Source organism: Notolabrus celidotus, chromosome 15 (assembly GCF_009762535.1).
Source record: "Notolabrus celidotus isolate fNotCel1 chromosome 15, fNotCel1.pri, whole genome shotgun sequence".
Taxonomy (NCBI): Eukaryota; Metazoa; Chordata; class Actinopteri; order Labriformes; family Labridae; genus Notolabrus; species Notolabrus celidotus.
Window position 1 is genome coordinate 10,904,828 of NC_048286.1, and position 22,542 is coordinate 10,927,369.

At 39.7% G+C, this 22,542-nt stretch overlaps 1 protein-coding gene across 1 annotated transcript in view; it reads left to right on the forward strand.

Moving 5' to 3' along the window:
- Window positions 1–924: 924 nt before the first annotated feature.
- myo9b (myosin IXb) overlaps window positions 925–22,542 on the forward strand; it is a 33,471-nt gene continuing 11,853 nt past the window's right edge. The window contains exons 1-23 of the mRNA XM_034702847.1: window positions 925–1,122; window positions 1,334–1,571; window positions 1,669–1,696; window positions 9,171–9,265; window positions 9,450–9,513; window positions 9,728–9,827; window positions 10,995–11,095; window positions 12,162–12,285; window positions 12,596–12,685; window positions 12,781–12,897; window positions 13,108–13,242; window positions 13,495–13,616; window positions 14,605–14,746; window positions 15,068–15,257; window positions 15,424–15,499; window positions 15,611–15,703; window positions 15,815–15,854; window positions 16,033–16,155; window positions 16,830–16,910; window positions 17,010–17,120; window positions 17,421–17,543; window positions 17,830–17,979; window positions 18,184–18,326. Of these exons, the coding sequence (XP_034558738.1) occupies window positions 925–1,122; window positions 1,334–1,571; window positions 1,669–1,696; window positions 9,171–9,265; window positions 9,450–9,513; window positions 9,728–9,827; window positions 10,995–11,095; window positions 12,162–12,285; window positions 12,596–12,685; window positions 12,781–12,897; window positions 13,108–13,242; window positions 13,495–13,616; window positions 14,605–14,746; window positions 15,068–15,257; window positions 15,424–15,499; window positions 15,611–15,703; window positions 15,815–15,854; window positions 16,033–16,155; window positions 16,830–16,910; window positions 17,010–17,120; window positions 17,421–17,543; window positions 17,830–17,979; window positions 18,184–18,326 (2,684 nt within the window). The remainder of the gene's footprint in view (window positions 1,123–1,333; window positions 1,572–1,668; window positions 1,697–9,170; window positions 9,266–9,449; window positions 9,514–9,727; window positions 9,828–10,994; window positions 11,096–12,161; window positions 12,286–12,595; window positions 12,686–12,780; window positions 12,898–13,107; window positions 13,243–13,494; window positions 13,617–14,604; window positions 14,747–15,067; window positions 15,258–15,423; window positions 15,500–15,610; window positions 15,704–15,814; window positions 15,855–16,032; window positions 16,156–16,829; window positions 16,911–17,009; window positions 17,121–17,420; window positions 17,544–17,829; window positions 17,980–18,183; window positions 18,327–22,542) is intronic.

The window sequence follows — 22,542 nt, forward strand, 5'->3', positions numbered from 1 at the left end:
TGTTCACCCGTAACGCTCCTTATTAACTTCTCCTCCTCGGTAAAATGAAAGTGTCACCTTCTCTGCTTCTTTTAAAAGCCCTGTAGTGTTTTATTCTCAGCAGCTTTATCTCCTGCTGGCTGACTTCTTACATTTCTCAGGTCAGTGAAGGGAAAGGTATCCATTTATTTTCACACCGTCGAAGGGCTGAGTGTGTCAGAGCGTCTGTGGAGAAATCTAGGAAGTAACGTGAGCCTAACTTAACTCCTCGACCAGGACGACGCAGAGAAATCAGTCCTCAAATTCCTCAAATATTGTGATTTAAACGAGGAATAACGTGGCTCAAGAGTTGGAAATTACTGATCATCAGTTTTACCTGCCATAGTGGAGTTTTTTGACTCACCTTTTACGTGGAGCACAGGTGAGGAAACTTTTTCTCCCCATAACTTGTGATTGGAATTCGTCAACTCTCGAAAGTGCTAAACAGATCCTCTTGTCATCTTTGCTTTCAGGAGTATTTCGACTTTTTAAACTGCAATGAGGGTTTAAAATCGTAAGGTAAGTCTTGTTTTGACATTTTGTACAGTTTGACACTTTGTTAGTGTTTGTCATTTGTGGGGGGGGGGGGGGGGGGGGGGGGGTTGTGTGGAATTTAGATGAAGGTATGCACATGTACAAAGTAGACTATCAGATACTCCCTGCGTTTTCAACTTTCATTTAATACCAGAAATAGTGAATTTGATTATGAAGAGTATGTAAAAATGTACATAGTTTAAAGCAGTATTAAAGCTAATGTTAAGTCACTTCCATTACATTGATCCCAGCTCTTTCCCTCTTTTTAAGATTGTACTTGTTCTGATTCATTGCGTTTTTCCACAGTGGAGGCTGGCATAGAGTTGGCACTGTGCGTTATGCTGAAGCCCGCCTGTATTTCAGCGTATCAGGATGAGCACTACAGATGGAGCCGGGGCCCCTAAAAAGGATGAAGAGGCCCGTGTTGTGCAGATCTACCCCAGGCTGTCCCAGAACACAGCCTCTCACTGTCCCCTGCAGGTCAGCTACGGGGACACGACAAGGACAGTTATCCACAATGCTTCGATCACTCTGGGCCTGGATACCAGCCTGAAGTACTGCCTGCTGGAGGTGAGGGAGAGCAGCAGAGAAGAGAGATTACTACAGGCAGGGGACTCCCTTTTGGAGAGAGTCCTACTGTGGCCACCAAACACACAGAAATGGCATCCAAAGAGCCAAGGTACTATTTCATCCTGCAACAAGCTGTCAATGGAGACAACCAAGTAGAAAGCAGCACAGAGGACTATAATGATTTGTGTAACCTCCAAATGTAACTGAGGAGAATATTCTGGATGCTCTACGTGAGCGTTTCTACAAGCTCAAAATCTACACCTACGCCAGCAACATCCTCATCGCCCTCAACCCCAATAAGTTCCTTCCTGTTTACTACAATCCTAAGTACATCAAGATGTACGAGAACCAGCCACTGGGCAAACTGAGCCCTCATATATTTGCCATAGCAGATGTGGCTTTCAGGGCAATGCTGAACAGGCAGGTTAACCAATGCATCGTGATATCTGGTGAGAGTGGCTCGGGGAAGACTGAAAGCAGCAGTTATCTCATCCACTGCCTGACTGCACTCAGCCAGAAGTCGTACTCCAGTGGGCTGAAACGGACCATCCTCGGAGCTGGACCAGTGCTGGAGGTAAGTCACTGTGAGGGGAAGTCAGCCACCTGCTAAAACCACAAACACTCATTATAGCGGTCCTCATGCGTAACTTTGCATTAACGAGGCTTTAGAGAAAGTGGGTTTCACCTTCTGTGCTACACAAAGAAATGTAAACAATCATGGTCTTTCTAAATTCATATCTAAAAATGTCCAACAGAAGAACTCGAGTTAAAAGTAGAGAAAACTGTCAATCATTTTCTGCTTTCAGGCAGAAGATGATGCAGGATCTTATTCCAAATAAGGATTTCAAAACACTCTATTCGTTAAAGAAATACATTTCAATTATATAGAAAATCATTAAATCAGAATGACTGATGATAACTCAACATGAGCACCTTTTAAGAGTTGTGAACTCACAAATAGACAGCCCTTCATTTATTTATTTATTTAAACTCCTTGATGCACAGAGGCCCTAACTTATGATAACCTGATCTAAAGTTGCATGAAGAACAGGATGACGTTTTCAAGGATTGCAGATGTGGTTTACATGAATGATGATGTACAGTGAACAAGTGATTATGTGAATTAGAATCAGGACAGGGTTAGCAGGATCCATATGTGAAGTGGAAAGGTCTTGTCCACCCTGAAGGGGTTCTATTTCGCCTGCTCACTGTACGTTATCTCATGTATTACTCGACTACCACCTTAAAATACAAACAAGTTGACTGAATAATGTTTTGAAGATGATTTATTTATTTTTAATTGGAATATTTATGTAGCAAAAGTGCCCTGTGATAGGTTAGCGACCTGTCTAGGGTGTACCCTACCTTCTGCCTTAAGTCAGCTGGGATTGGCTCCAGCCCCCCATGATCCCAAAACGGGATAAGCGGTCAAGATAATGGATGGATGTAGCAAAAGACAGTTCCATAGTGGTTCCATTGGGATGGTGGTCTTCTCATCATCCTTAGGGGTCAATTCACATTTTCATATATGTTGAAGTTTTCTTTTTTTTAAGTTATGTTTTTTAGACATTTTTGCCTTTATTGGATAGGAAAGCTGGAGAGAGACACGAAATGTGGGGAGTAGAGAGTGTGGATGATACAAAGCAAATGGTAGAGGCCAGGAGTCAAACCTGAGACTGGACTATAGCCTCTGTACTGTATATAGCGCATGCTTAAACGGCTAAGCAATGGCGCCCAATGTATAAGGTTACACATCAGCCAGCTTTACTAGCAGAAATCACATCAAACTTCAAATTTTTATTCATGGTAAAATCAAAACATTAGCATTTTCCTGTTAGCATTATAACAGATTTAGAAAGTAACAGCAGCACCTCTATAAGGTCTTCTTCCTGTAAGTTTTCTGTTTTTTTTCCATCTCCCTCAGTCCTGTTACTCTGCTAAAACCATACAATATTGCAGTGTGTGCCTGTTTTCTTCAGTTTCTTCCTCTTTCGCTAGTTTCTGTACTGTTGTCCCCCTTTTGTCCTCTTTTCTCTGCTTGTGAACGGTCAGCCATTAGCCATGTATCTAAAGTTTGTGCTCTTTTATAACTATTGGATAGTCAAGACGAGTAATGTAAAGATGCAAACTTTGTAAGTCTGTAGACCGGTTGAACTAACTCTATATTTAAATCAGTCACCAGCGGCAAGCACTCAGAAGATGGAATATTGTGTAGGATTCTCATTGTTCGTGCAGCTTTTATCAATCCCAGCATACCTTGTTCGTGTCTTGTTTTTGACTGTAAGTTCAAAGACGAAGAAAAAGGGAAAAACTGCTGTTAGAAAATCTGGAAACAGAGAATGATGAATGTAGTTATCATTCAAAACATTTAAAATGTAGCCTCCCACAATGTATTTTGTTTTATAAAATAAAATTTGGAAGACCCTGCTATGATCTCTGTAAAATGGTGGTAGATATTTTTTATTATTTTACTCACAAAGACTGGACATCTTATTAAAAACCTAATATCAGGTTCATCAGAGACTGATGTGAGAAATGTATAGTTCCTGAGAGCACACAAATTAAGCCCTCCAATTTTTAGTTAGCAAAATATTTTAAGGCATTTCCTTCTGTTAACTTCCGTGCCTGTCTTCAACCCTGACAAAGACTGACTTGCATATCATCAACAAACCAGAAGTGACGCAGACAGTGGTTGGATTTGAGAGATAGATAATCATATTATGTTAACCATCTGATCGTAAGCATTTGCTGATGTCTGCATCTGCAGTTTCTGTTCGCTGGGTTAATGAGACTTTCTTTTGACTGTCTGATCCTGCAGAGTCTGATCCTGCAGAGTCTGAACCTGCATTTGCTTCATACAACTCCCCATTTTAGTCTCGTAAACCCTTAGTTTTAGATTCTTGTTCAAAAACAGAAAGTTTAAATATAACCCACTTTGAACAGGAAATATGCATCAGCATGATTTGTTCACACTTCCTGCGGAGTAATCAACAACAACCACAAAAATGCTACATGAGCTCATTAGCTTTCACTGAGAGACAATCTGTTAGTCATTCATCTGTAAACATTCAGCAGATTGAAAAAGAAGCAGAAAAGCTGTGTTGTCTGTGCTGAACTCTCTAAATCAGATCAGTCACATGTCCAATAATCAGTGTTTTTAATCCTCCTATCAAAGAGCGTCACAATCAACAGGGAATTCACACATTGCTATGTCACAGTTTCACTCTCGCACATCTGCGGTAAAAGGTCTCTTTGTTGGCTGACACTTGAGCGTTGTGCTACAGTAACCGTGTCAATGAGTAACAGAAGACACATTTGCCTACATTTCCTGATGTGTGTGCTTTCTGTTTCATTTGTCTCTAAGAGTACACAATGTGTTGAAATGATTACTGATTTGAAAATAAGTCAAATACTTCTTTTGGGGGAACATCTGCCTGCTTGACACTGAACAAAACACTGTTTTATGGGAGAAAAACAACAATGATATAATGTAAGTGTGTTTTTAGTGCTCAAAAACACGGGAGAGAATCAGCAGGTGGGAGCGAGGCGTTAGCTGGTCTCAAAAAAATCATTATGAGACAAATAAGTCTATCTATTCATGTTGAAATCTGTTCAAGTGAACCAAACGTGAAGATCTTGAAGGAACAGTAGGTGTGGAGATTATGGTTTATCTGTCCATCTAGAGACCAGCTAACCTTTTGCACAAAGGATCCTGGCCCGCACTGTTACTGATCACACCCACACACACATGCATTCAATCCCAAGGGGCCCTGTGCGTTGGCAGAAAGCAGTTAGATAAAGATTCTTCCTCTTTCTGAACAAGTCTGACAAGTTACTCCTTGAAATACGCAACAGCTCATGTGTTTTTCTCCTGAAAGCTGATCTTTCTGGTTGTCGGTTATTTTGTGTTTTTTGTTCCCGGGATTAAAAGAGGACAAGATTTAGCACGTGGGAAAAGAAGTGTCATGTGGTTTAGGGGTGATTTGAAAGAAAGAAATAAGGAAGAAGTCAACTGTAGACAGAGGTCACACCACAACAACAGAAGAGGAGGCCCTGCACAAGTGTTTACACTAGAGCTGAATATCAATAGAGGCTGAGCTCAGACTGAAGAGGGTCAGTTGATGTGTTGATCTCTTTTAAGATGTAATGGTTTTGTAATTTGGGTATTTTGTAAAATCACTCTCACCATCTTGGGGTTTCCTTCATGTAATTGAGTCACACCCTGAAGTTATTGTTCCTGTTAATCTGAAATCAGAGACGTGTCACTCCTTCCCTTGTTACTGTTGATTGAATTCTACTTTGTCTTTTAAATTGCACGTTATTCCCCCGGGTGCAAGAAAACAGCCTCTGACTGATAAAAACAAAGCATCTTTAAATCATGTCAGATATGAAGAATTTAAATCAGTGAGTTTTAAGTTATTGAGATTTCAGATCAAGAAAAGATCTTCAGTCTACAGTCAGCAGGTGATGGCATCATGGCACCTTGCTTTCATGTGCGATGGCTTCCTGAGTCCAGGTTTGTGTCGGGTGTTGGCAACCAGGAAGCTGAGAGCTGAGCTCCGCAGCTGGGGGGGGGGGGGGGGGAATGTGCAGGGCGTTGTCTCTAAGGGAACACCAGAGAGGAGAGAGAAAAAAGGAACGTGTCAGAACAGGCTCGGCAAGGTCTGCTGGCAAACCTACACAACAAGTATAAACCTCCTCCTTTCGCTCTCTTTCTTTCTCCTCGTGCAAACGCAACCGTCTCTGCTTCTCCATTTTCATTCAGACTCCAGGATCGTCTGTTCTTTCAGTTCAAGTTTTTAAAGCAGAAATACAGTCCCAGGGTTAATATTTGAAGATATGGCTCCATATTATTTACATCTCTCCTTATCCTGTTTTCCACTTATCTTAGGTTGATTTATTGTTAAGGGGACTGCAGTTATTGTTGGGGAACGCATGGCATAAACAAAAAGTCATCAAAACGATCTATTAAAAATTATGTTTAGGTCATTTATTTTAAAATTTTAATTTTAAAAATCTATCTTTTATTTGTTTTACGTATACACTGATTATCAATTTGCAGCTGATGATGATGAGTCACAACCAGAGAGCTTTTTGGAGCTGCCAAACCTACTGAATGAAAGAGCCACAGTAGAACATACATACAGTAAACTTCATTATTTGTTAGATGTCTTGTTGATTATTTATTTTTATTTTTTTCTTACCTTATATTTTTTGGGCCATTTTTGCCTTTATGATGGGACAGCTAAAGAGAGAGAAGAAATATGGGGAGCAGAGAGTTGGGGAAGACATGCAACAAATGGTCATGGCCAGGAGTTGATCCAGTGTTGTGATACATGCGACTATGTTACCAAATCCCAAGGACACCATCTGCAAGTCCCTTTTTTTACCCAACAATTGTGAACCACTTAGCTACTTATTCATAGTGGTGCTAATGAAAAAAAGCAGAATTCTTAAATTGAGAAGTAAGAATCAAAGAAAGTTGGAACTTTTTCAGAAAGATCACACTGCATTGCATAATTTTGGAAGGGAAGTGGCGCAGCTCATTCTGCCAGCTCCAGGACTGTCACTTGTTCCATGCCACCGCTAGTGTTTACCACATTGTTGGCCTTTTTTTTTGAAGGCCAGACTCCCGGTGATAAACTGGGATAATTGTTGACTTAATGAGCTCAGAAGTTCCTCTTCAGTGTGTCATTTTTTCTCAGTTAGGAAACAGAAGCTCCTCTTAGAGAGTGACAACCAGACCGTCCAGCCCCCCAGAGTGGGACGTGGCAAACACCTGTTTCTCCCCCTCTTCCACATACCATCTTCCCTCCTCTCTCTGCATGCCTTTCATCCAAACCATGCTGCATTCAGCTGCTTCATATAAGTGTGATTGATCTTATCTAAAAAAATAAAAGCCAGGTCTGAAACATCTCGTGCTGTGTTTGCAGAGGAGCACCGGGTAGGAACATTCCAGCGATTCAAAGCTTCACCTGTGTTGGTTGAGTACAGTGTTCAGGTGTAGCTCACTGTCAGTGCAGGCGTCACTCTGGCCTGTTAAGACACGACCCTCAGCAAAGCTCACATTGGAATGAAGGAGAGTGCTACCTTAAGGATTCTTAAAATGGGCTCAGTCAGCTGCAGCCGATGAGCGTCATTTTACCCAGGGACTGGGTGGTGTCGTTTTATGTTGTTGATGGTAACCAAAACAATCATTGCTATTGTGAGAAGTTTCCTCTGCAGCTAACGTCATTTATTATCCTATCATTTTTTTTCATTTCATTTTCACTGATACAGTTGTAGAACAGGTGTGAGCCTCCTAGTGTTGCTGGTGATGATAAAGTTGTAGAGCATACGAAGGCGGATACACTACAACTTCCTCTCAGTGTTAAATTGAAGGCAAACTGTTTCACTTAAGAGATGTGAATAAAAATTGTGACTTAAATTGTATTTTTATATTAAACATCCTTGCATCAGATAGTTAAAACTAACTTATCAAGTTTGTAGTATAACTGATCAATTTGAGATGTTTCCATTAGAGGTTGACCAATTAATTATCATCAATTATGTGGATAAAGTGAGGTGATAAATACCTGTGCTCACAAGGCTGTGACAGCATAACAAATCTAAAACATTTTCAGGCTGCTGTTTATTATATATTCTGTTATGATGTTTAGAATAATGCAGTTTCGTATTGCTTCTGACATAATATCTGTCATATTCTGAAATCTATAGCATCACCCAGTGTATTTTTCTACTTCAGGAATCTAGTTAAAAACCCATCAACTAAAAGAGTTAAGTATATTAGATTTCTACATGGGTAAAGTAATTATAAATTACGTTTTGTTGACGTTTTTTTTTGTTTTCTATCCTAAATTTTACCTTGTAATTTTTCTAATTTCATACCTCCAGATGGTTGACTTTTATTTATCAAAATTTCCATCCACGCTCAGCGGCTTTGTTTCTCATTTTTTGATATTTTAAATTGTTTTATCTTATCAACAGCGTGAAATCTGCATATATATTGGCCATCATTTGACCTGCTCTCATTATTTGCATCAGCATCGGCTATTGAAAACAACATCAGTCAATAGTCTCTATATACTGCACCCTGTGATCTGCTTACGCCTAATTAGTTCAGAGTGGGCCTGTGACAGTTAAAGGATTCAGCATCATTTTTGTTTTTAAATAACTTTCTTCCTTTTATGATGTTGTGAAGAAAAAGATACAATGTCTATATTCATCCTTTTTATGTGAATATTTTCTTGTTTCTTTTGTCTTTTTATTTCTAAATGATATGCCTTTGTGTTTTTGACAAAGCAAACAATTTAACCCCCCCAATGCACTTGGAAGATGGCCTGAACAACGTGAGAAAAAAATGATATATGATTACATTGTTGAGTTGTACGATAATCATGTACTAGTGCATACCAAAAAAATTGAATATCACAAAAAAAGTTAGATATTTCCTATTAGTTATTTGAGAAAGTGACATTTGATATATTTAAGACCTATTACACATAAACTAAAACACATTCAAAAAATAGAATATTTTATTTTATACTTTACTAATTTTGAGTTCTGAAAAAGAAACCTTATCACGATATTCAGATTCAGAAATACACTAGTAGGAGCAGTGAGTAAGTAAAAATGAAAGTGTTTTTTTCATCACTTCATTGGCATCAATTAATCTGTGGGAAAGCAGAGAGCTTCATCTGATGTGAATTGTGCAACCTCTCTGGACAGTTGTGGTAGACTTTTTAAGAGCATAGAACATTGTTTAGACCAGAGATTGCTCAATGGGTACAGAAAATAATGAATGAGTTATAGAAATAAGGAATTGATAATGAGGATAACCGACAACAGCCCTAATTCAGAATCCCACAAACCTGATAGTCAAGTGTTTCATGAGGTTGTTTACAGACACAGTGCCCAGTCAGAGATTTATTTGATAGCTGCTCTGTGTTTACAGTGTCAAGGTGCGAGAGCCAGCGTCTGTGAGAAACATGCCCACAAACTCTTCTGTTTACTTTAGTGAAAACTTATGTTCCCTGTGTCTCAAACAGGCCTTTGGCAACGCGAGGACTGCAGAGAATAACAACTCCAGTCGCTTTGGGAAGTTCATCCAGCTCAACTATCTGGAGGGCGGCGTCATCAGAGGGTAAGGCTCTTCATGTTTGAGTCTTCATACCTACTGTCTGTGTTTCCTTCTGTAGCAGAGTAACAGTTGTTTGGGTTGATTTATCAGTATGTTAACATTTGCTCTATCATTGGACAAAGATAGCCAACCTTCCAAAGCCTCACAGGTTTTGTTATCATGCTCCTCTTGTTTTTTTCTCTTGCAGGGCAGTTTGTTGAGAAATACCTGCTGGAAAAGTGCAGAGTGGTATCCAGAGACAAGAATGAGAGGTATGATGGAGGCTCAGCCGGCTGAATTTTATACCCTCTCAGGAATATGCCTCATTCACATAGTACTCTTTATTATTGCATTCCTGGTGTATGGCATAAGCAGAACACTCTCAAAGAAGTCAGTGTATATAAACCATGTGGAGTGAAATATTCAGTCTATAACAAGTCTGATTGTATCTGACTGTATTGGCTCTGTGTGACCTCTGGCCTGCAGGAACTACCACGTGTTCTACTATCTGCTCATGGGAGCGTCCAAAGACGAGCAGGAGGAATTTCATCTACTACAGCCACAGGATTTTCTCTACCTCAAGCAGGTACCTTTGATCGCCCACTTTACAGTCACAGTAATTAAACAAGGGGAGGGCTGGCATCCAGCGTGATGTGTCATTTGATGTTATCGAGTGGGGAGAAACCAGAGGTAGATGTTTGATAGAATCAGACCCACAATGTCTGGAAGCTTCACAGGAGTATATTGTAGTGCTTCAAAGTTTCCTGTGGGTGGTGCACAGATAAACACTCTCATAAAGCAGTAAAATGCTGACAATGCTGCCCACATTATGATTGTATTATGTGAATGTACTCATACCTCTACTTGCTTTTTTAAAATGGTCTTTTTGAAAAGGTGTGGACTAAAGATGTATATCATCATGCTGTTGCCAAATTAGAAACAGCTCTTCAGTAGTTTTGCAAGAGCTCTTTATTTATAATTCATGACGTCATTTCAGACACATAGTTTGTAACTGTATTAACTCACAACTTTATGTCATTATGTTGCTTTCCTCTGAAATTAAAAAAACAAACTGGTATAGCCTTGTAGCTCACCCAGGTGCAGCAGAGTTTGCTGTGAATCATTGAATGGAACTTTCAGGATTTAGGGCCTCAGTGGCAGTAGCCCAGGCTGTAGGGACAAGGGTTGGAAACTGGAGGGTCTGTATGGAAATTGGGCTGTTAGCTGGAGAGGTGTCAGTTCACTACCTAGGCACTGCCAATGTGCCCTTGATTATTGCACCAAACCAGGCATCCTACCTCTGATATCTTTCCATAAGTGGATGATCCTGTTTGTGCATGTGTGTGTATTCCAGCCCATGTGTGTGCAGCATGTTCAGCACCAGATTGAATAAAAGCCCCTTGGGGATTAATTAAGTAAATCTTGGACAGTTTTCTGATGCAAACTGTCCTTGAAGAGTTATCAGTCATAAGCGTTTAGAACTAGATAAAAGCTTGAGATATGACCTGGACAAAAATTGAATATAGCTAAGTAAATTTACTTCATTGTAACTATATACCAAACTACTTAACAGAAAGTCAACAGTTACAACCAGACAATATGAAAATCAGGAGATGAGATCATATTTCAAGGGGAACTAATGAAGAATGAAAACAAAGCTTAAGAAAAGATAGTTTATTCATAATGACACATTTCATCTGTTGCCATGTTTGCTCACCTCTCTTTCTCCATGTCTCATCGGATTATTCTGCAGGAAGGCTTCAACTTGGATGATGAGGAGAAACTCAAGCAGGAGTACAAGAGGCTTCATCAAGCCATGGAGATGGTTGGCTTCCTGGCCACCACTAAGAAATAGTGAGTATGATTTTGACCAGATTGCTGCAGGTCAGTGATTTAGCTGTGTTTGTGGTAGACAAATAATGGACCAGTGTAAATGATTTGATGTTAATAGAAGATATGACTTTAAAGGGTTTTCTATTCTGGGCTCAGTTGTTTAAAAATAATAAGTAATGTTTGGGGTCAGACATGTGGGATTTGTCATTTAGAACACAACATTACATGCCAGAAAGCTTAGTCAGTCTGAGTAAAGTGTTATTTCTGTAGAGCTCACTCACTCGGTCCTCAAAGTGGGTGAAGAAATCCTGGAATGACAGAAAATATTTTAAAGAGGAAACTTTTTGTTTCACTCTGACTCTCAGTCTGACGGTGTTTACAGGGTTTGTACTGTTTACAATGACGCAGCACATCTCTGTTAGTGTTACCAATCCAAAAAACCCTGTGGATACATGAAGTAATTTATAATTTAACTGAAATCCGTTGAGCAGTTTTTGCTTTCTGTACTGGTGTCAGCAACAGGTCAGAGCTTGTCAAGTCAAGCAGGAGAGAAAAAAATGCAGTGAGCATGTCGATGAGCGCCTGACAGCCTGGGGACACTGCACTGAAAAAAAACCACATACACTGTTGATGGTAACCTGTTCAGGTTGGGTCCCCTGGTGAACAACCACAATAATGACACAGCAGTAAAACATGTGAATACATCATTAAGTGAAGATTACAACATGACATGAAGTCAGAAATACAATCAATTAACTATTTTCTCTTCAATAAAGATTCTTCATACATTCCTTAACACAACTGTAAACTGCTATCAGCATAGAAAACCTGCATCCCCACAGTTAGCTTCTCCAGTACTACATGTGCTTGCTCAAAGGCAACACTGATACACTTATGTCAACACAGTGATGTTTAGCCTTCCATGCACTGTTGTTAGTTCCCAACTGTTCTGGCTTCTTACTGACATGCTATCAATAAAAAATACCAGCAAACACAGTAAACCGCAGTGTCCAGATCTGCTGTACGGAGCTGTGTCATAAACAGAATAACCTCATCATGTGTCTTTGTCTTTCTTTCCACATTGCAGCATCTTTGCTATCCTCTCTGCCATCCTGCACCTCGGCAACGTGACCTACACACTGTCAGAGGAAAATGAAGTCCTGGAGGTCGGACCTGATGAAGTTCTGCCCACACTGTGTGACCTGCTGAAAGTACGTTTCCTAAACTGAGAAAGCTGATTATTTATCCTCACTGATGATGGCATTTCTAGGATTGTGCAAGATCAATAGAATGTTGCTCTTTGGATGAAATCACAGTAACTCAGTGAGGAGAGCAGTTCCTAATGATAAACTGTGTGAGTAATCGCTGTGCTTAAAATAGCTCTCTGTATTGTGTAAGAAAAAACACACTGCAACTTGCCCTGCTGCTCGAATTAAAAACTTAGTAGTCTCTTTTTTATGCATTTATAGTTTGTCACGGATTTGTCATAAGTGTTTGTGTTGTTGTTGCTGTTTATTCAAGGTAAAAAAGGAGCTACTGGTAAAGGCTTTGACCAAGAGGAGAGTCGTGGCCGCGGGTGCCACTGTAGTTTCACAGTACACGCTACAAGAGGTACAGAGTTTAGATTTAGTTTCCTCACATTATTCTTTTTTTTTTCCAAACTTGAGTTGAGATAACTTATTGATCTGATGTGTCTGCACATTTAGGCCTACACAGTGCGGGACTCCATGGCCAAGTCTTTGTATGGTGCTCTGTTTGACTGGATCATACTTCACATCAACCACGCTGTGATCAACAGACGAGACATGGAGGAGTCTGTCTCTGTAAGTCATGTTCATGCAATTTACAGCTGCACTACCAGGACGTAAAAACCACCTGCATGGGGGTTATTTTATTAAAATGCAACGGTTCTCCTCATTAAATGAATCTGCAAGATTTTGACCTTATTACTCTGTTTTTTTTTAAACATATTTATTTATCATCACTTGTCTGATGATTGTAATGAATTCCCTGTTTTGCGATTTTTGTTTTAGTGTTTGTCCATCGGTGTCCTCGATATGTTTGGCTTTGAGAACCTCCAGATAAACAGCTTTGAGCAGCTGTGCATCAACTACTCCAACGAGAAACTGCAGTATTACATCAACCAGCACATCTTTGAGATTGAACAAGTAGGTGTTTTTCCGTTGGAATATCTCAAATAATTTATCAAAAAACAGGACTGTTATTGTTATTAATCATCGCTGTGGTTTAGGTATGTTTAGTGCTTCTTTTTTCTGTCTTTATTTGATACATTTTTTGCATTAGGGAGCGTGAAACATGTTATTTACTATTTCAGATGTTGCCCCATGTCCTTATTTCAGTTTTTACTTATTTCTGCCAGGCTGCTAACACTAGATAACTGTGTTTGAAATATATTCCAGGAAGGCTACGTGTCAGAGGGCATCACCTGGCAAAACATCTACTACTCTGACAACAGTGACTGCATTCAGCTGATCAGTGAGAAGTCAACCGGACTGTTTGACCTGCTGGATGTGGAGAGCAAGTATGTGAATACTTTTTTAATAACATTAAGTGTAAGTGAAAAAATAGTTTGTCCAGGGTCTAGCAGAATAGTAGTTCAATAAATGTAACCTCAACTACTTTAAAAAAAGCTCTAGAAGTATGTGTAGAGGATACAGCTGATATCAGAATCAAAGTATTTTCTGTGTAAAGTCAGCATGTCTATTTCAGCGTGTGTACAAATAAATCTTTTAAATTTGCATAAAAAACATCCTCATCCAAAAGAAATAATTTAAAAACCCTTGGTTTCATAATAATAATAATGATAATAGTGATAATAATGACAATAATGATAATAATAATAATAATAATATTAGTAATAATAATAATGATAATAATAATATAGTTATAGTTATATTTATAGCAATAGTAAAAGGTTTATAATTATAATAATAACTATAATTACTATAAAAAAATTAATAATAATAATAGTTTTATGTTTAGAGCACTTTAAAAAAAATAATAGTAATAAAACAAGCTGTTCATAAAATCACACAAGGCAAGTTTAAGACACAAAACCTATTTTAAAAGACATTAAATTCCTCTAAAATAACTCTACATGAATACAATTATTTTAAAATATATTTTAGAATGGTTGAAATTAAAAAATAAAAGTTAAAGAAAAATCAGGAAAAAATGCAGAAAGGCTCTGTGATAAAAGTATGTTTAAGAAGGGATTTTAAGAGATCACTGACTCAGCAGACTTGATCTCCTCGGGCAGATTGTTCCATAGTTTTGGACCCTCACAGCAAACCCTCTTTCCCCTTTAGTTTTCATTTTGGCATTTGGAACACAGTAAACCTCTGCCGGAGGATCTCAACATACGCGTTAGCTCCTCCTTTCAGGAGTTGAACCCGAATGATTCTGTCTCTCGTCTTGTTCCATATTTCTGCTCCATCAATGTCTCAGTGTCTCATTTTCTGACCCAGTTATTACACATTGATGTCTCTATCTTCTCTGTGTATCTTCAGCCTCCCTCAGGCAACAGATGAAACCCTGTTGAACAAGTTGACGCAGCAGCATCAGGACAGTCCCTTCTTTGTACCCTCTTCAAAAACGGAGTCAACCTTTGTCCTCCATCACTTTGCTGGCAGGGTCAAATATCACATCAAGGTGGAGTATATTCTCACAATTTAAACTTGTAATATTCTGTAAAGTTTATATTTGAAGTCATCCAGCTTGTCCACAGCAGCATAGAGCTTGTCATTCAGTAGTGTTGTTGATAAGCCACCGTGGGAAAAGCATTGAAAGTCTTTGTGCTAAATGAATCATTAATGAGGCTCCCACCCTTTAGCAGACTAGGAACTGTTGCACTGCACAGTTTAAAGTTGTGAATATATGTAATGGATGAGACCGATACTGTCCTGATTGTCTTTTTTAACTGCAGAGAGAATTAAAGAGTTCAGCATGTTAATCTTTGTTCTCGTTCTTCAGGATTTTCGGGAGAAAAACACAGAGCACATGCGTCCTGAAGTCATATCACTTCTCCGGAGCAGTGAACGAGCGTTCCTGCATCATTTAGTGGCATCGAGCCCGCAGGCTCTTTTCAGATGGGGAGTCCTCAGAGCCACCATCCGCATCCTCACAGTATTCAAGAACTTTGGACGCAGGAAGGCAGAACTGAGTAAGTGACTAAGCCTAATCCTCATCCGCTAACCTTGTGCGCATGTTTGTCTGTCTATGTCAAAATCACATGTTACTCTGCTTGACTTTTTCCTAACTAAATATGATATAATTTTCTCAATGCTCTAAGCTTTCTAAATAACTGACATGTTGTTTTGTCATCACAGTTGCTAGAAGACAAGCCTCCCGCAAGTCCCTCAAAGAGATGAAGCAGTGCAGCAGTCCTATGAACAGGATGTCCAGGTAAGCTCACATCCCTGGTTCATTTAACATGTGTGGCTTTACCTTCATGAACATATTAAAGCTAATGCACTTTAAAGATATGAAAATAACCACCTTCTCTGTTATTTACAGCAACAGCCTGACCCTGGACTTCTCCTTTGATCGCTCTGACGAGCTGCCTCTTGATGTGTTCGAGGACATCTTTGCAAATTTTGAAAAGAAGAAGTAAGTTAGCTGCATGGCTTAAGAAACTGATTTATTTAATGTCAGGACTCTCACTTTCTATTTACAGCTGCATGCGAAAAATAGAAAATAATGTGTCTGTATTTTCTGCAGGAAAAGTCGAGGTGGTCGTCAGAAGCAGCTCATTCCAAAGGTAGAGTTTTAATGTATTTGACGCTTCAAATCATCTTTCAACACAGATTTAAGAAAAGGAGCATTCATTCTGTTTTTTGCATTTTTCAGGTCAACTTTCTGTCAGCCTGTGTGCCTCGTATTGAACCATTCATGAGTTGGTGTAATGTTTACAGACTTGATTATGCTTTATTTGACAGAACCTTATGAATTTCAACTCACTTCAACATATTGTTGGCCTGACTGCGCATGACCGAACCAGCAAAGTCATCCTCCACCCTCATAGGACATCAAAGCCTCCTACAGTCAGCACACAGTTTCAGGTTTGTCCTCTCAGTGCCTTGAAATGCTCTTTTTCATCAAGTGCAACATAATTTTTGACTTTATGTGACTAACAGGGAAGAAGATCAGATATTTAAAACGTGACATTTCATGCCAGGCCCCCCTTTTTTTTGTTGTTGTAACATTTAGAATTTGCAAACATTATCATCTCTTCTTCTTTTGGTTTGAAGCATGAAGTTTTTATTTTATTATTGTGTCATGCATACAGTCATATGCCAAGCCCACATGGGCTTACAAGAAACCATAAAAATTCGTGCAGTCCAGGGTCAGAGCGCACAGCACGATCATTGCTTGTAAGGAAACTTGGTATTTATGGGGCGATTATTTGGATTTTTTAAAAACCTGTCCCCTCTCTCAAATCACTTCACTGTTACTAAAAAACTAATTAAGCCCATCAAATGTTCTGAGAGCTGAAGTTTTAGTCTCAGGTATCCACATCAGTACATTACAGCACAACTTACATCTGCTGATGAATAAGTTTGTACAGTTCAAAAAGACAACTTACTCCATTTTTGTCTGTAATTTCTGTCATTTTTGTTTCAGCACTCATGCACTTCAAAGGAGATTAAGTTGATACAGCTTTAAAAATCTCAAACGTGTTTCTCTTTATTATAGAAGAAAATGCATCACTCACTTTATAATCTGTATCTCACAGGCCTCGCTCAGAAGGCTGATGGAGACAATTGAAAAAGCCGAGCCATTCTTTATTTTCTGTCTTCGCTCCAACGCTGAAAAGGTAAAGTTCTGTGTGAATCTGTGCCAACATGCTGTTAAATGAATCCATACATGTTTGACTGTGAAACAGTTAATCATACTGAAACGTTTGTTTTTGCAGAAGCAGCTCCGCTTTGATGATGAACTAGTGCTGCAACAAATCAAGAGCACAGGCTTACTGCAGATGGTTCAGGTCCAGAAGTCTGGCTACAGCGCCAAATACACTTTTAAGGTGGGCGATATTAGAGAACGAGGATTTATGTCATGTTTAAATTAATGTAACTATCCCATGATGTAGATGTTCAAGAGAGTACAATAAAAAGGACAACAGAGTAACTACTGGACCTGACAATGCCGGAAAAGTTTATTTGTACTCGTGATCTTCTGTTTTTTGGGGCGAAGCTGGCCTAGCAGTCTAAGCTTGCCCAGTGTACAGAGGCTATAGACCTCGTCACTGAGGTCGTCTTGTCAATGGAGGTGAAAATGCCCTAAAAATATAACTCATGATCTTCTGTTTTTCTTTCACCGACAGGAGTTTGTTGAGAAGTTCAGAATGTTGCTTCCAAAAGGAGCAACAGCAACACCAGAGCACATTACAGAACTATTCGAGAGGATGAAGCTGAACAAGAACGCCTATCAAATAGGAAAAACAAAGGTAAAGATGTGTATTTTTATATTTTTGCAGCAGTATAAGAAAGGGGATGAAAATAATGTTGCTATGCTGTGGTTGGAAACTGGCTTCACATTGGGGTCATCCAACCAAATCTCTGTGATGGGTTTTAGATTTAAAACATCCAACACACAACATGTAAAAAATGTTTTTGAATATCAAATGTCTCTAAAGGCAAAAGGTAAAGGTGAAACCTTAGATCATTAAAGTAATGACAGTAAAATCTTCTCATTGCTTTTATAATGAGTAATCTTCTCTTTTATTCACTCAGGTGCTCCTGAAGGAGAAGGAGAGACAGCTGCTGCAAGATTCACTAAACAAAGAAGTGATAAGACGCATCATCGTCCTGCAGCGCTGGTTCCGTGCCTGTCTGATGAGGATGCACTTCCTGCAAAAGAAAGATGCCACTATGATCATACAGGTACCGCTTACAGAGCAGACTAGTGCAAAATACAAGACAAATTAAGACATTCAAAACACTCAGCTTGCTTTAGTTCTAATAAGGTTGGCGTCTTGGCTTGATAGTTTATTGTCCCAGTAAAATTATAATTTATTCTAAAGGCATAAAGCAAATAAAGAACATACCACAAAGCTTTATTTGACAAGGACTTTTGGTGTTTTCCAGAGGAGCTGGCGTGAGTTTTATGAGAAACAAAACAAAGCTGCTACAGTGATCCAGACAGCATGGAAGACTTCCCTGAAGAAGTCGAAGCACCCATACGAGAAGGACAATGAGAACAAATCCAATGCACGGCATGGACGGGACAAGTATAAAAAACACACAACTCACAGAGATCACATTGTAGAAACTCAAAACACTTTTAAGAGATTATAACTTAAAGAAAGGATGCTTACATATAGTATAACACATCCTCAGTACTGCAGCAGGTTCACACAGATTGTTAATGCCAATAAACACGACGTTTATTTCTTGTTACCGGATCATTTATTACCGCTCAGGTAAAAACACACAACGTAACACATCGGCTGTCTCCCCGCGCTAGAACCACACACCGCGCATGCGCCACCCAGTTCAAGGGTCAACCTCAAAACACATTTTACCGTAACAAACACAGAGATACATGTTAACAATCTCACTGTACTTTAAACAAAGAAAAATAATATATATATATGCTTTTTAACATGTCTGTTTTCTGACAGACAATTACACAGTAGTTGTAAACAAAACAATCCCTTCCTTTCATATTAGTTATTTGTTTTTTTTTTTTTTGTTTTTTTTTGAAGGGTAGATCCCTGATACTCAGTAAATACAGTATTTAGCTCAGAGTCCATAGTCCTGCGCTTAGTGCCTTCAAAAGCACCAGGGCTGATGCTCCCTTTTTTGTGAGACAATCAGCAAGTTGGGCCTTTGTATCTGACCAGAGTACTTTCTTGATTTTCTTGCTTTCCATGAGCTCTTTGATGCTGCTTATGTCCAGTCGTAGTCTTTTCTCTGTGACCTGTTTCGTTGACTTGAGAGCATCGAACAAGGAGTGATTGTCTGTCACACAGACCAACGAAGGAGCATTCAGTTCAGCATTTCCAGTGGTGAGCTCAGAAAAGAGAGTTGCTAAGAAAACAGCATTGTCAATTCCGTCTGACATAGCAAGAGTTTCACCTGCAAGGGTGCTCCGTACTACACGTCTGATTCTTTTGGATTGCCAATAGAGGGGAGAAAACTTCCCTCCTTCCCCCATTAGAGCAAGGAGAGCCCCTCCTTGTGTCCCACCATCTGGAAGGTTTCCAAGGGAAGCATCACTGAAAACAACCAAGTTTAGAGCATCATTGTTCCCCAGATGTTGAAACTTAAGAGTCACCTTTTCAGACTTAAGTTTACGGATTACTTTGTTCGCTTCATGAATAGACTGCACTGTGGCATTTTTGGTATTTGATGCTAGAGCACAGGCATCAAACATAACATCTGGTCTGGTCTGTCTAGCAACCCACAGGATCTGTCCTATTTTTGATCTAAGCTGCTCTTTCTCTATTTCATTAAGGGGGTCATCCCTCTGTGTGGCACGAGTTGCTTGCATGTGGAGCTGTTGAAGATTCTCAATGTAGGTGTGTTGATGTAACTGTACAACACCATCAGCAGTATTAAAGTCTATTCCCACATAGCAGAAGTTTTCATGCTCCTCACGCCCAACAAGAAATGCAGACTTCAGCTGAGGAATCACTTCAGATGTAAAGTCTTGCGAGCCTGCCCAAAGAAAATCATCTACATGGCATGCAAGTACCCCAGTAACCTTACACTGCTCATCTAACCAATAGAAGACTGCTGGATCCACCTGTGAGATTCTACCACCTGTCTTTAACATGATGTCTTTTACTTTGTTGTACCAATATAGTGATGCATCAGCAAGACCATATACACATTTCTTCAGTTTCCATAGGACACCTTCACTGTTTGCCTCAGGAGGGGGGCGGATATGGATATCTCTGGACAGTTCCATCCCCTGTAAGAATGCAGATTTGATGTCCATTGAATGTATTTGCCAGTGGTTTTGACAGATTACTGCTAACAACAACCTTAGAGATTCTGACGCACAGGTTGGGGAATCTTTCTGCAAGTCTTGAATATGAAGCTCTTCAAAACCTCTGGCAACAAGGCGAGCTTTAGGTACAATACCCTTAGCAGTTTCTTTGAGACTACAGACCCATCTAGTGGAAATACACTTCTGACCTGCATCTGTTACTTCTTCAAAAACACAATTTTTGTGCCAGTTATTTATTTCCTCTTGTTTAGCTGTGTCAAAAGAGATGTCTTTGGTTATAAGTACATCAGCCTCTCTGTCTTCTGGTTCAATACTAAGACTGTCAACGCATGAAATGTCAACTGGTTCTGTCTGACCATAACAACCATCAGGTTCAATATATTGCAGGTTATACCAGTGTTTGTGCTTCCCTGTGGCTTTGCCAGCTCTGCCTAAAACTTTGGCTTTTCGAAGGATCCCATCATCTCTGTTCTGAAATGTTAAAGTCTGTCCTGTTTTGAGTTTTCTTTCAGTTTGTGTTGTGGAAGGATACATTACTTCTGTATTGTTTTCCTCTCCACTTGTGTTGTCAGTTTGTGTTATCATGGGTGTTGGCATATCACTTGTGTTAACTTCACCTTCACTGGTGTTGCCCTGTTCATCTTCTATATTCAGGTCAATATCTGCTGCATTGTTTACAATGCCTTTCTCACTACCTGTCTCTCTATTTGCATCATCTTGTGTAGTTTGCTTTTCGTCATCATGTGTGTTAATCTTAGAAAGTCGAGAATGATGTACTCTCACAAGAATTCCACCATGACGTACAAATACCACAGCTCCATCCTGACCAATGACTACCCCTGGTCCCTTCCACTCAGTACAGTCTGCTCTTTTGTAATAAACTTTTTCTCCTGTCTCATACTTGTCATCTGTAGGTCTAAGCTGTTTGCGGAGTGCTCTTCTTATCCTCTCTGAGCACTCAGCTTCTGTGAATGCTTTCCTAGAAGCATGCAGGGCTGATATGTGTTCTCCTACCCTAGTACTTACAGTAGTACCCTCTAAAGCAGGTGGTCTATCAATGAGTACAGAGGGAAGGTTGGGATTCTGTCCAAACACCAGTTGATGTGGGCTGTAGCCATTGACATTCAGCATGCTGTTCTTAGCCATAAGGGCCCAGTCAAGTGCAGTGTTCCAGTCACAACCATTTTCTTGTTTCACCTTCTGGATGATCTCTGTCAGGGTGTGGTTGTGTCTTTCTAGTAATCCGTTGCTCCATGGGCTGTATCCAGCTGTTGTTTTGACCTCGATGTTGAAGTTTTCTGCCATGTCTCTCATTTCTTCATTATTAAATTCTCCACCATTGTCGCTGTATAGCCTCTTGGGTGGACCGTGGACACTTATCCAAGAATGGATGAAGGAGTTGACGATTTCAGAGGCCTTCTTTGTTTTCACAATGTTTCCTGCACTGAAACGTGTGAAATGATCGATGATATGAAGATACCATACACTGGGTTCCAGCTGATGCAGATCTACTGCTACAGTTTCATTGTACTCTGAAGCTAAAGGCAAACCTACAGCAGGTTTTGGTTTTGTCTTCCTGTGTCTCAAACATATGTCACAGTTTTGTACTATGTTTTGCAAGATAATACTGCATTCTTTGTCTTTATTCCCAGAGCTCAGGAGGAGTCTTTGTAGTCTGTCTGCAGATGCGTGGCCAAACTGTTTGTGGAGCTTCAGGAGTGCTTTCTGTTTTTCCCCTGGAGAGAGATTCTCTGTCACTGCAAGGACCTCATCTTCTGTCCGATCCTTTTTTGATCTTTCGTCACTCTCTGTCTCTTTATCCCTTATGTCCACACAGTAGTGCCCGGAACTGGTGAATTCAAGAGGAACAGGTTTCTTAAACATTACAGCCCTGTCTTTCTCCATGTCCAAAACAGTTCCTGCCTTTTTCAAAGACTCTTTACTCAGCAGCAGTGGGATGTCAGCTTGGACTACTTCAGTTTCAATGTGACATTTTGTCTGTCCTATCTTGGCAGGTAGCTTTACTCTTCTGTTTGAGTGAACAACATTTCCATCTCCAAAACGAAAAGGCCTACAACTGGGGGCTTCCGTTTTCAAAAGGCGATTGACTTGGTCTTTGCTGAGGTCATTAATGTAGCTTTCCAACCATTTCTCTCCACAAACTGTTCGAGTACAAGCAGTGTCAATAATAGCTGATCCCAAAGATTCCGTCAAGAAAATCTCTGAGTGAGATGGGGAAGCTTCTGTAAACAATGTGATGTTGCATTCTTCCACATTTTCAGTTAGTCTTACTTGTTCACTCTTGTGTGGACAGTCTTTGGCCCAGTGAAAAGTACTCTGACAAATGGCGCATTTTGATCTCTTACCGAATTTATCCAGTGGATTTGTACCCTGCAATGGCTGCTTTTGTTGTCCACTCTGTGATGCTGCGATCCGTTTACCTCTTCCTTGCTGCCTTTGCTCTGTAAAGAAGGCTACGTCCTGGTTTA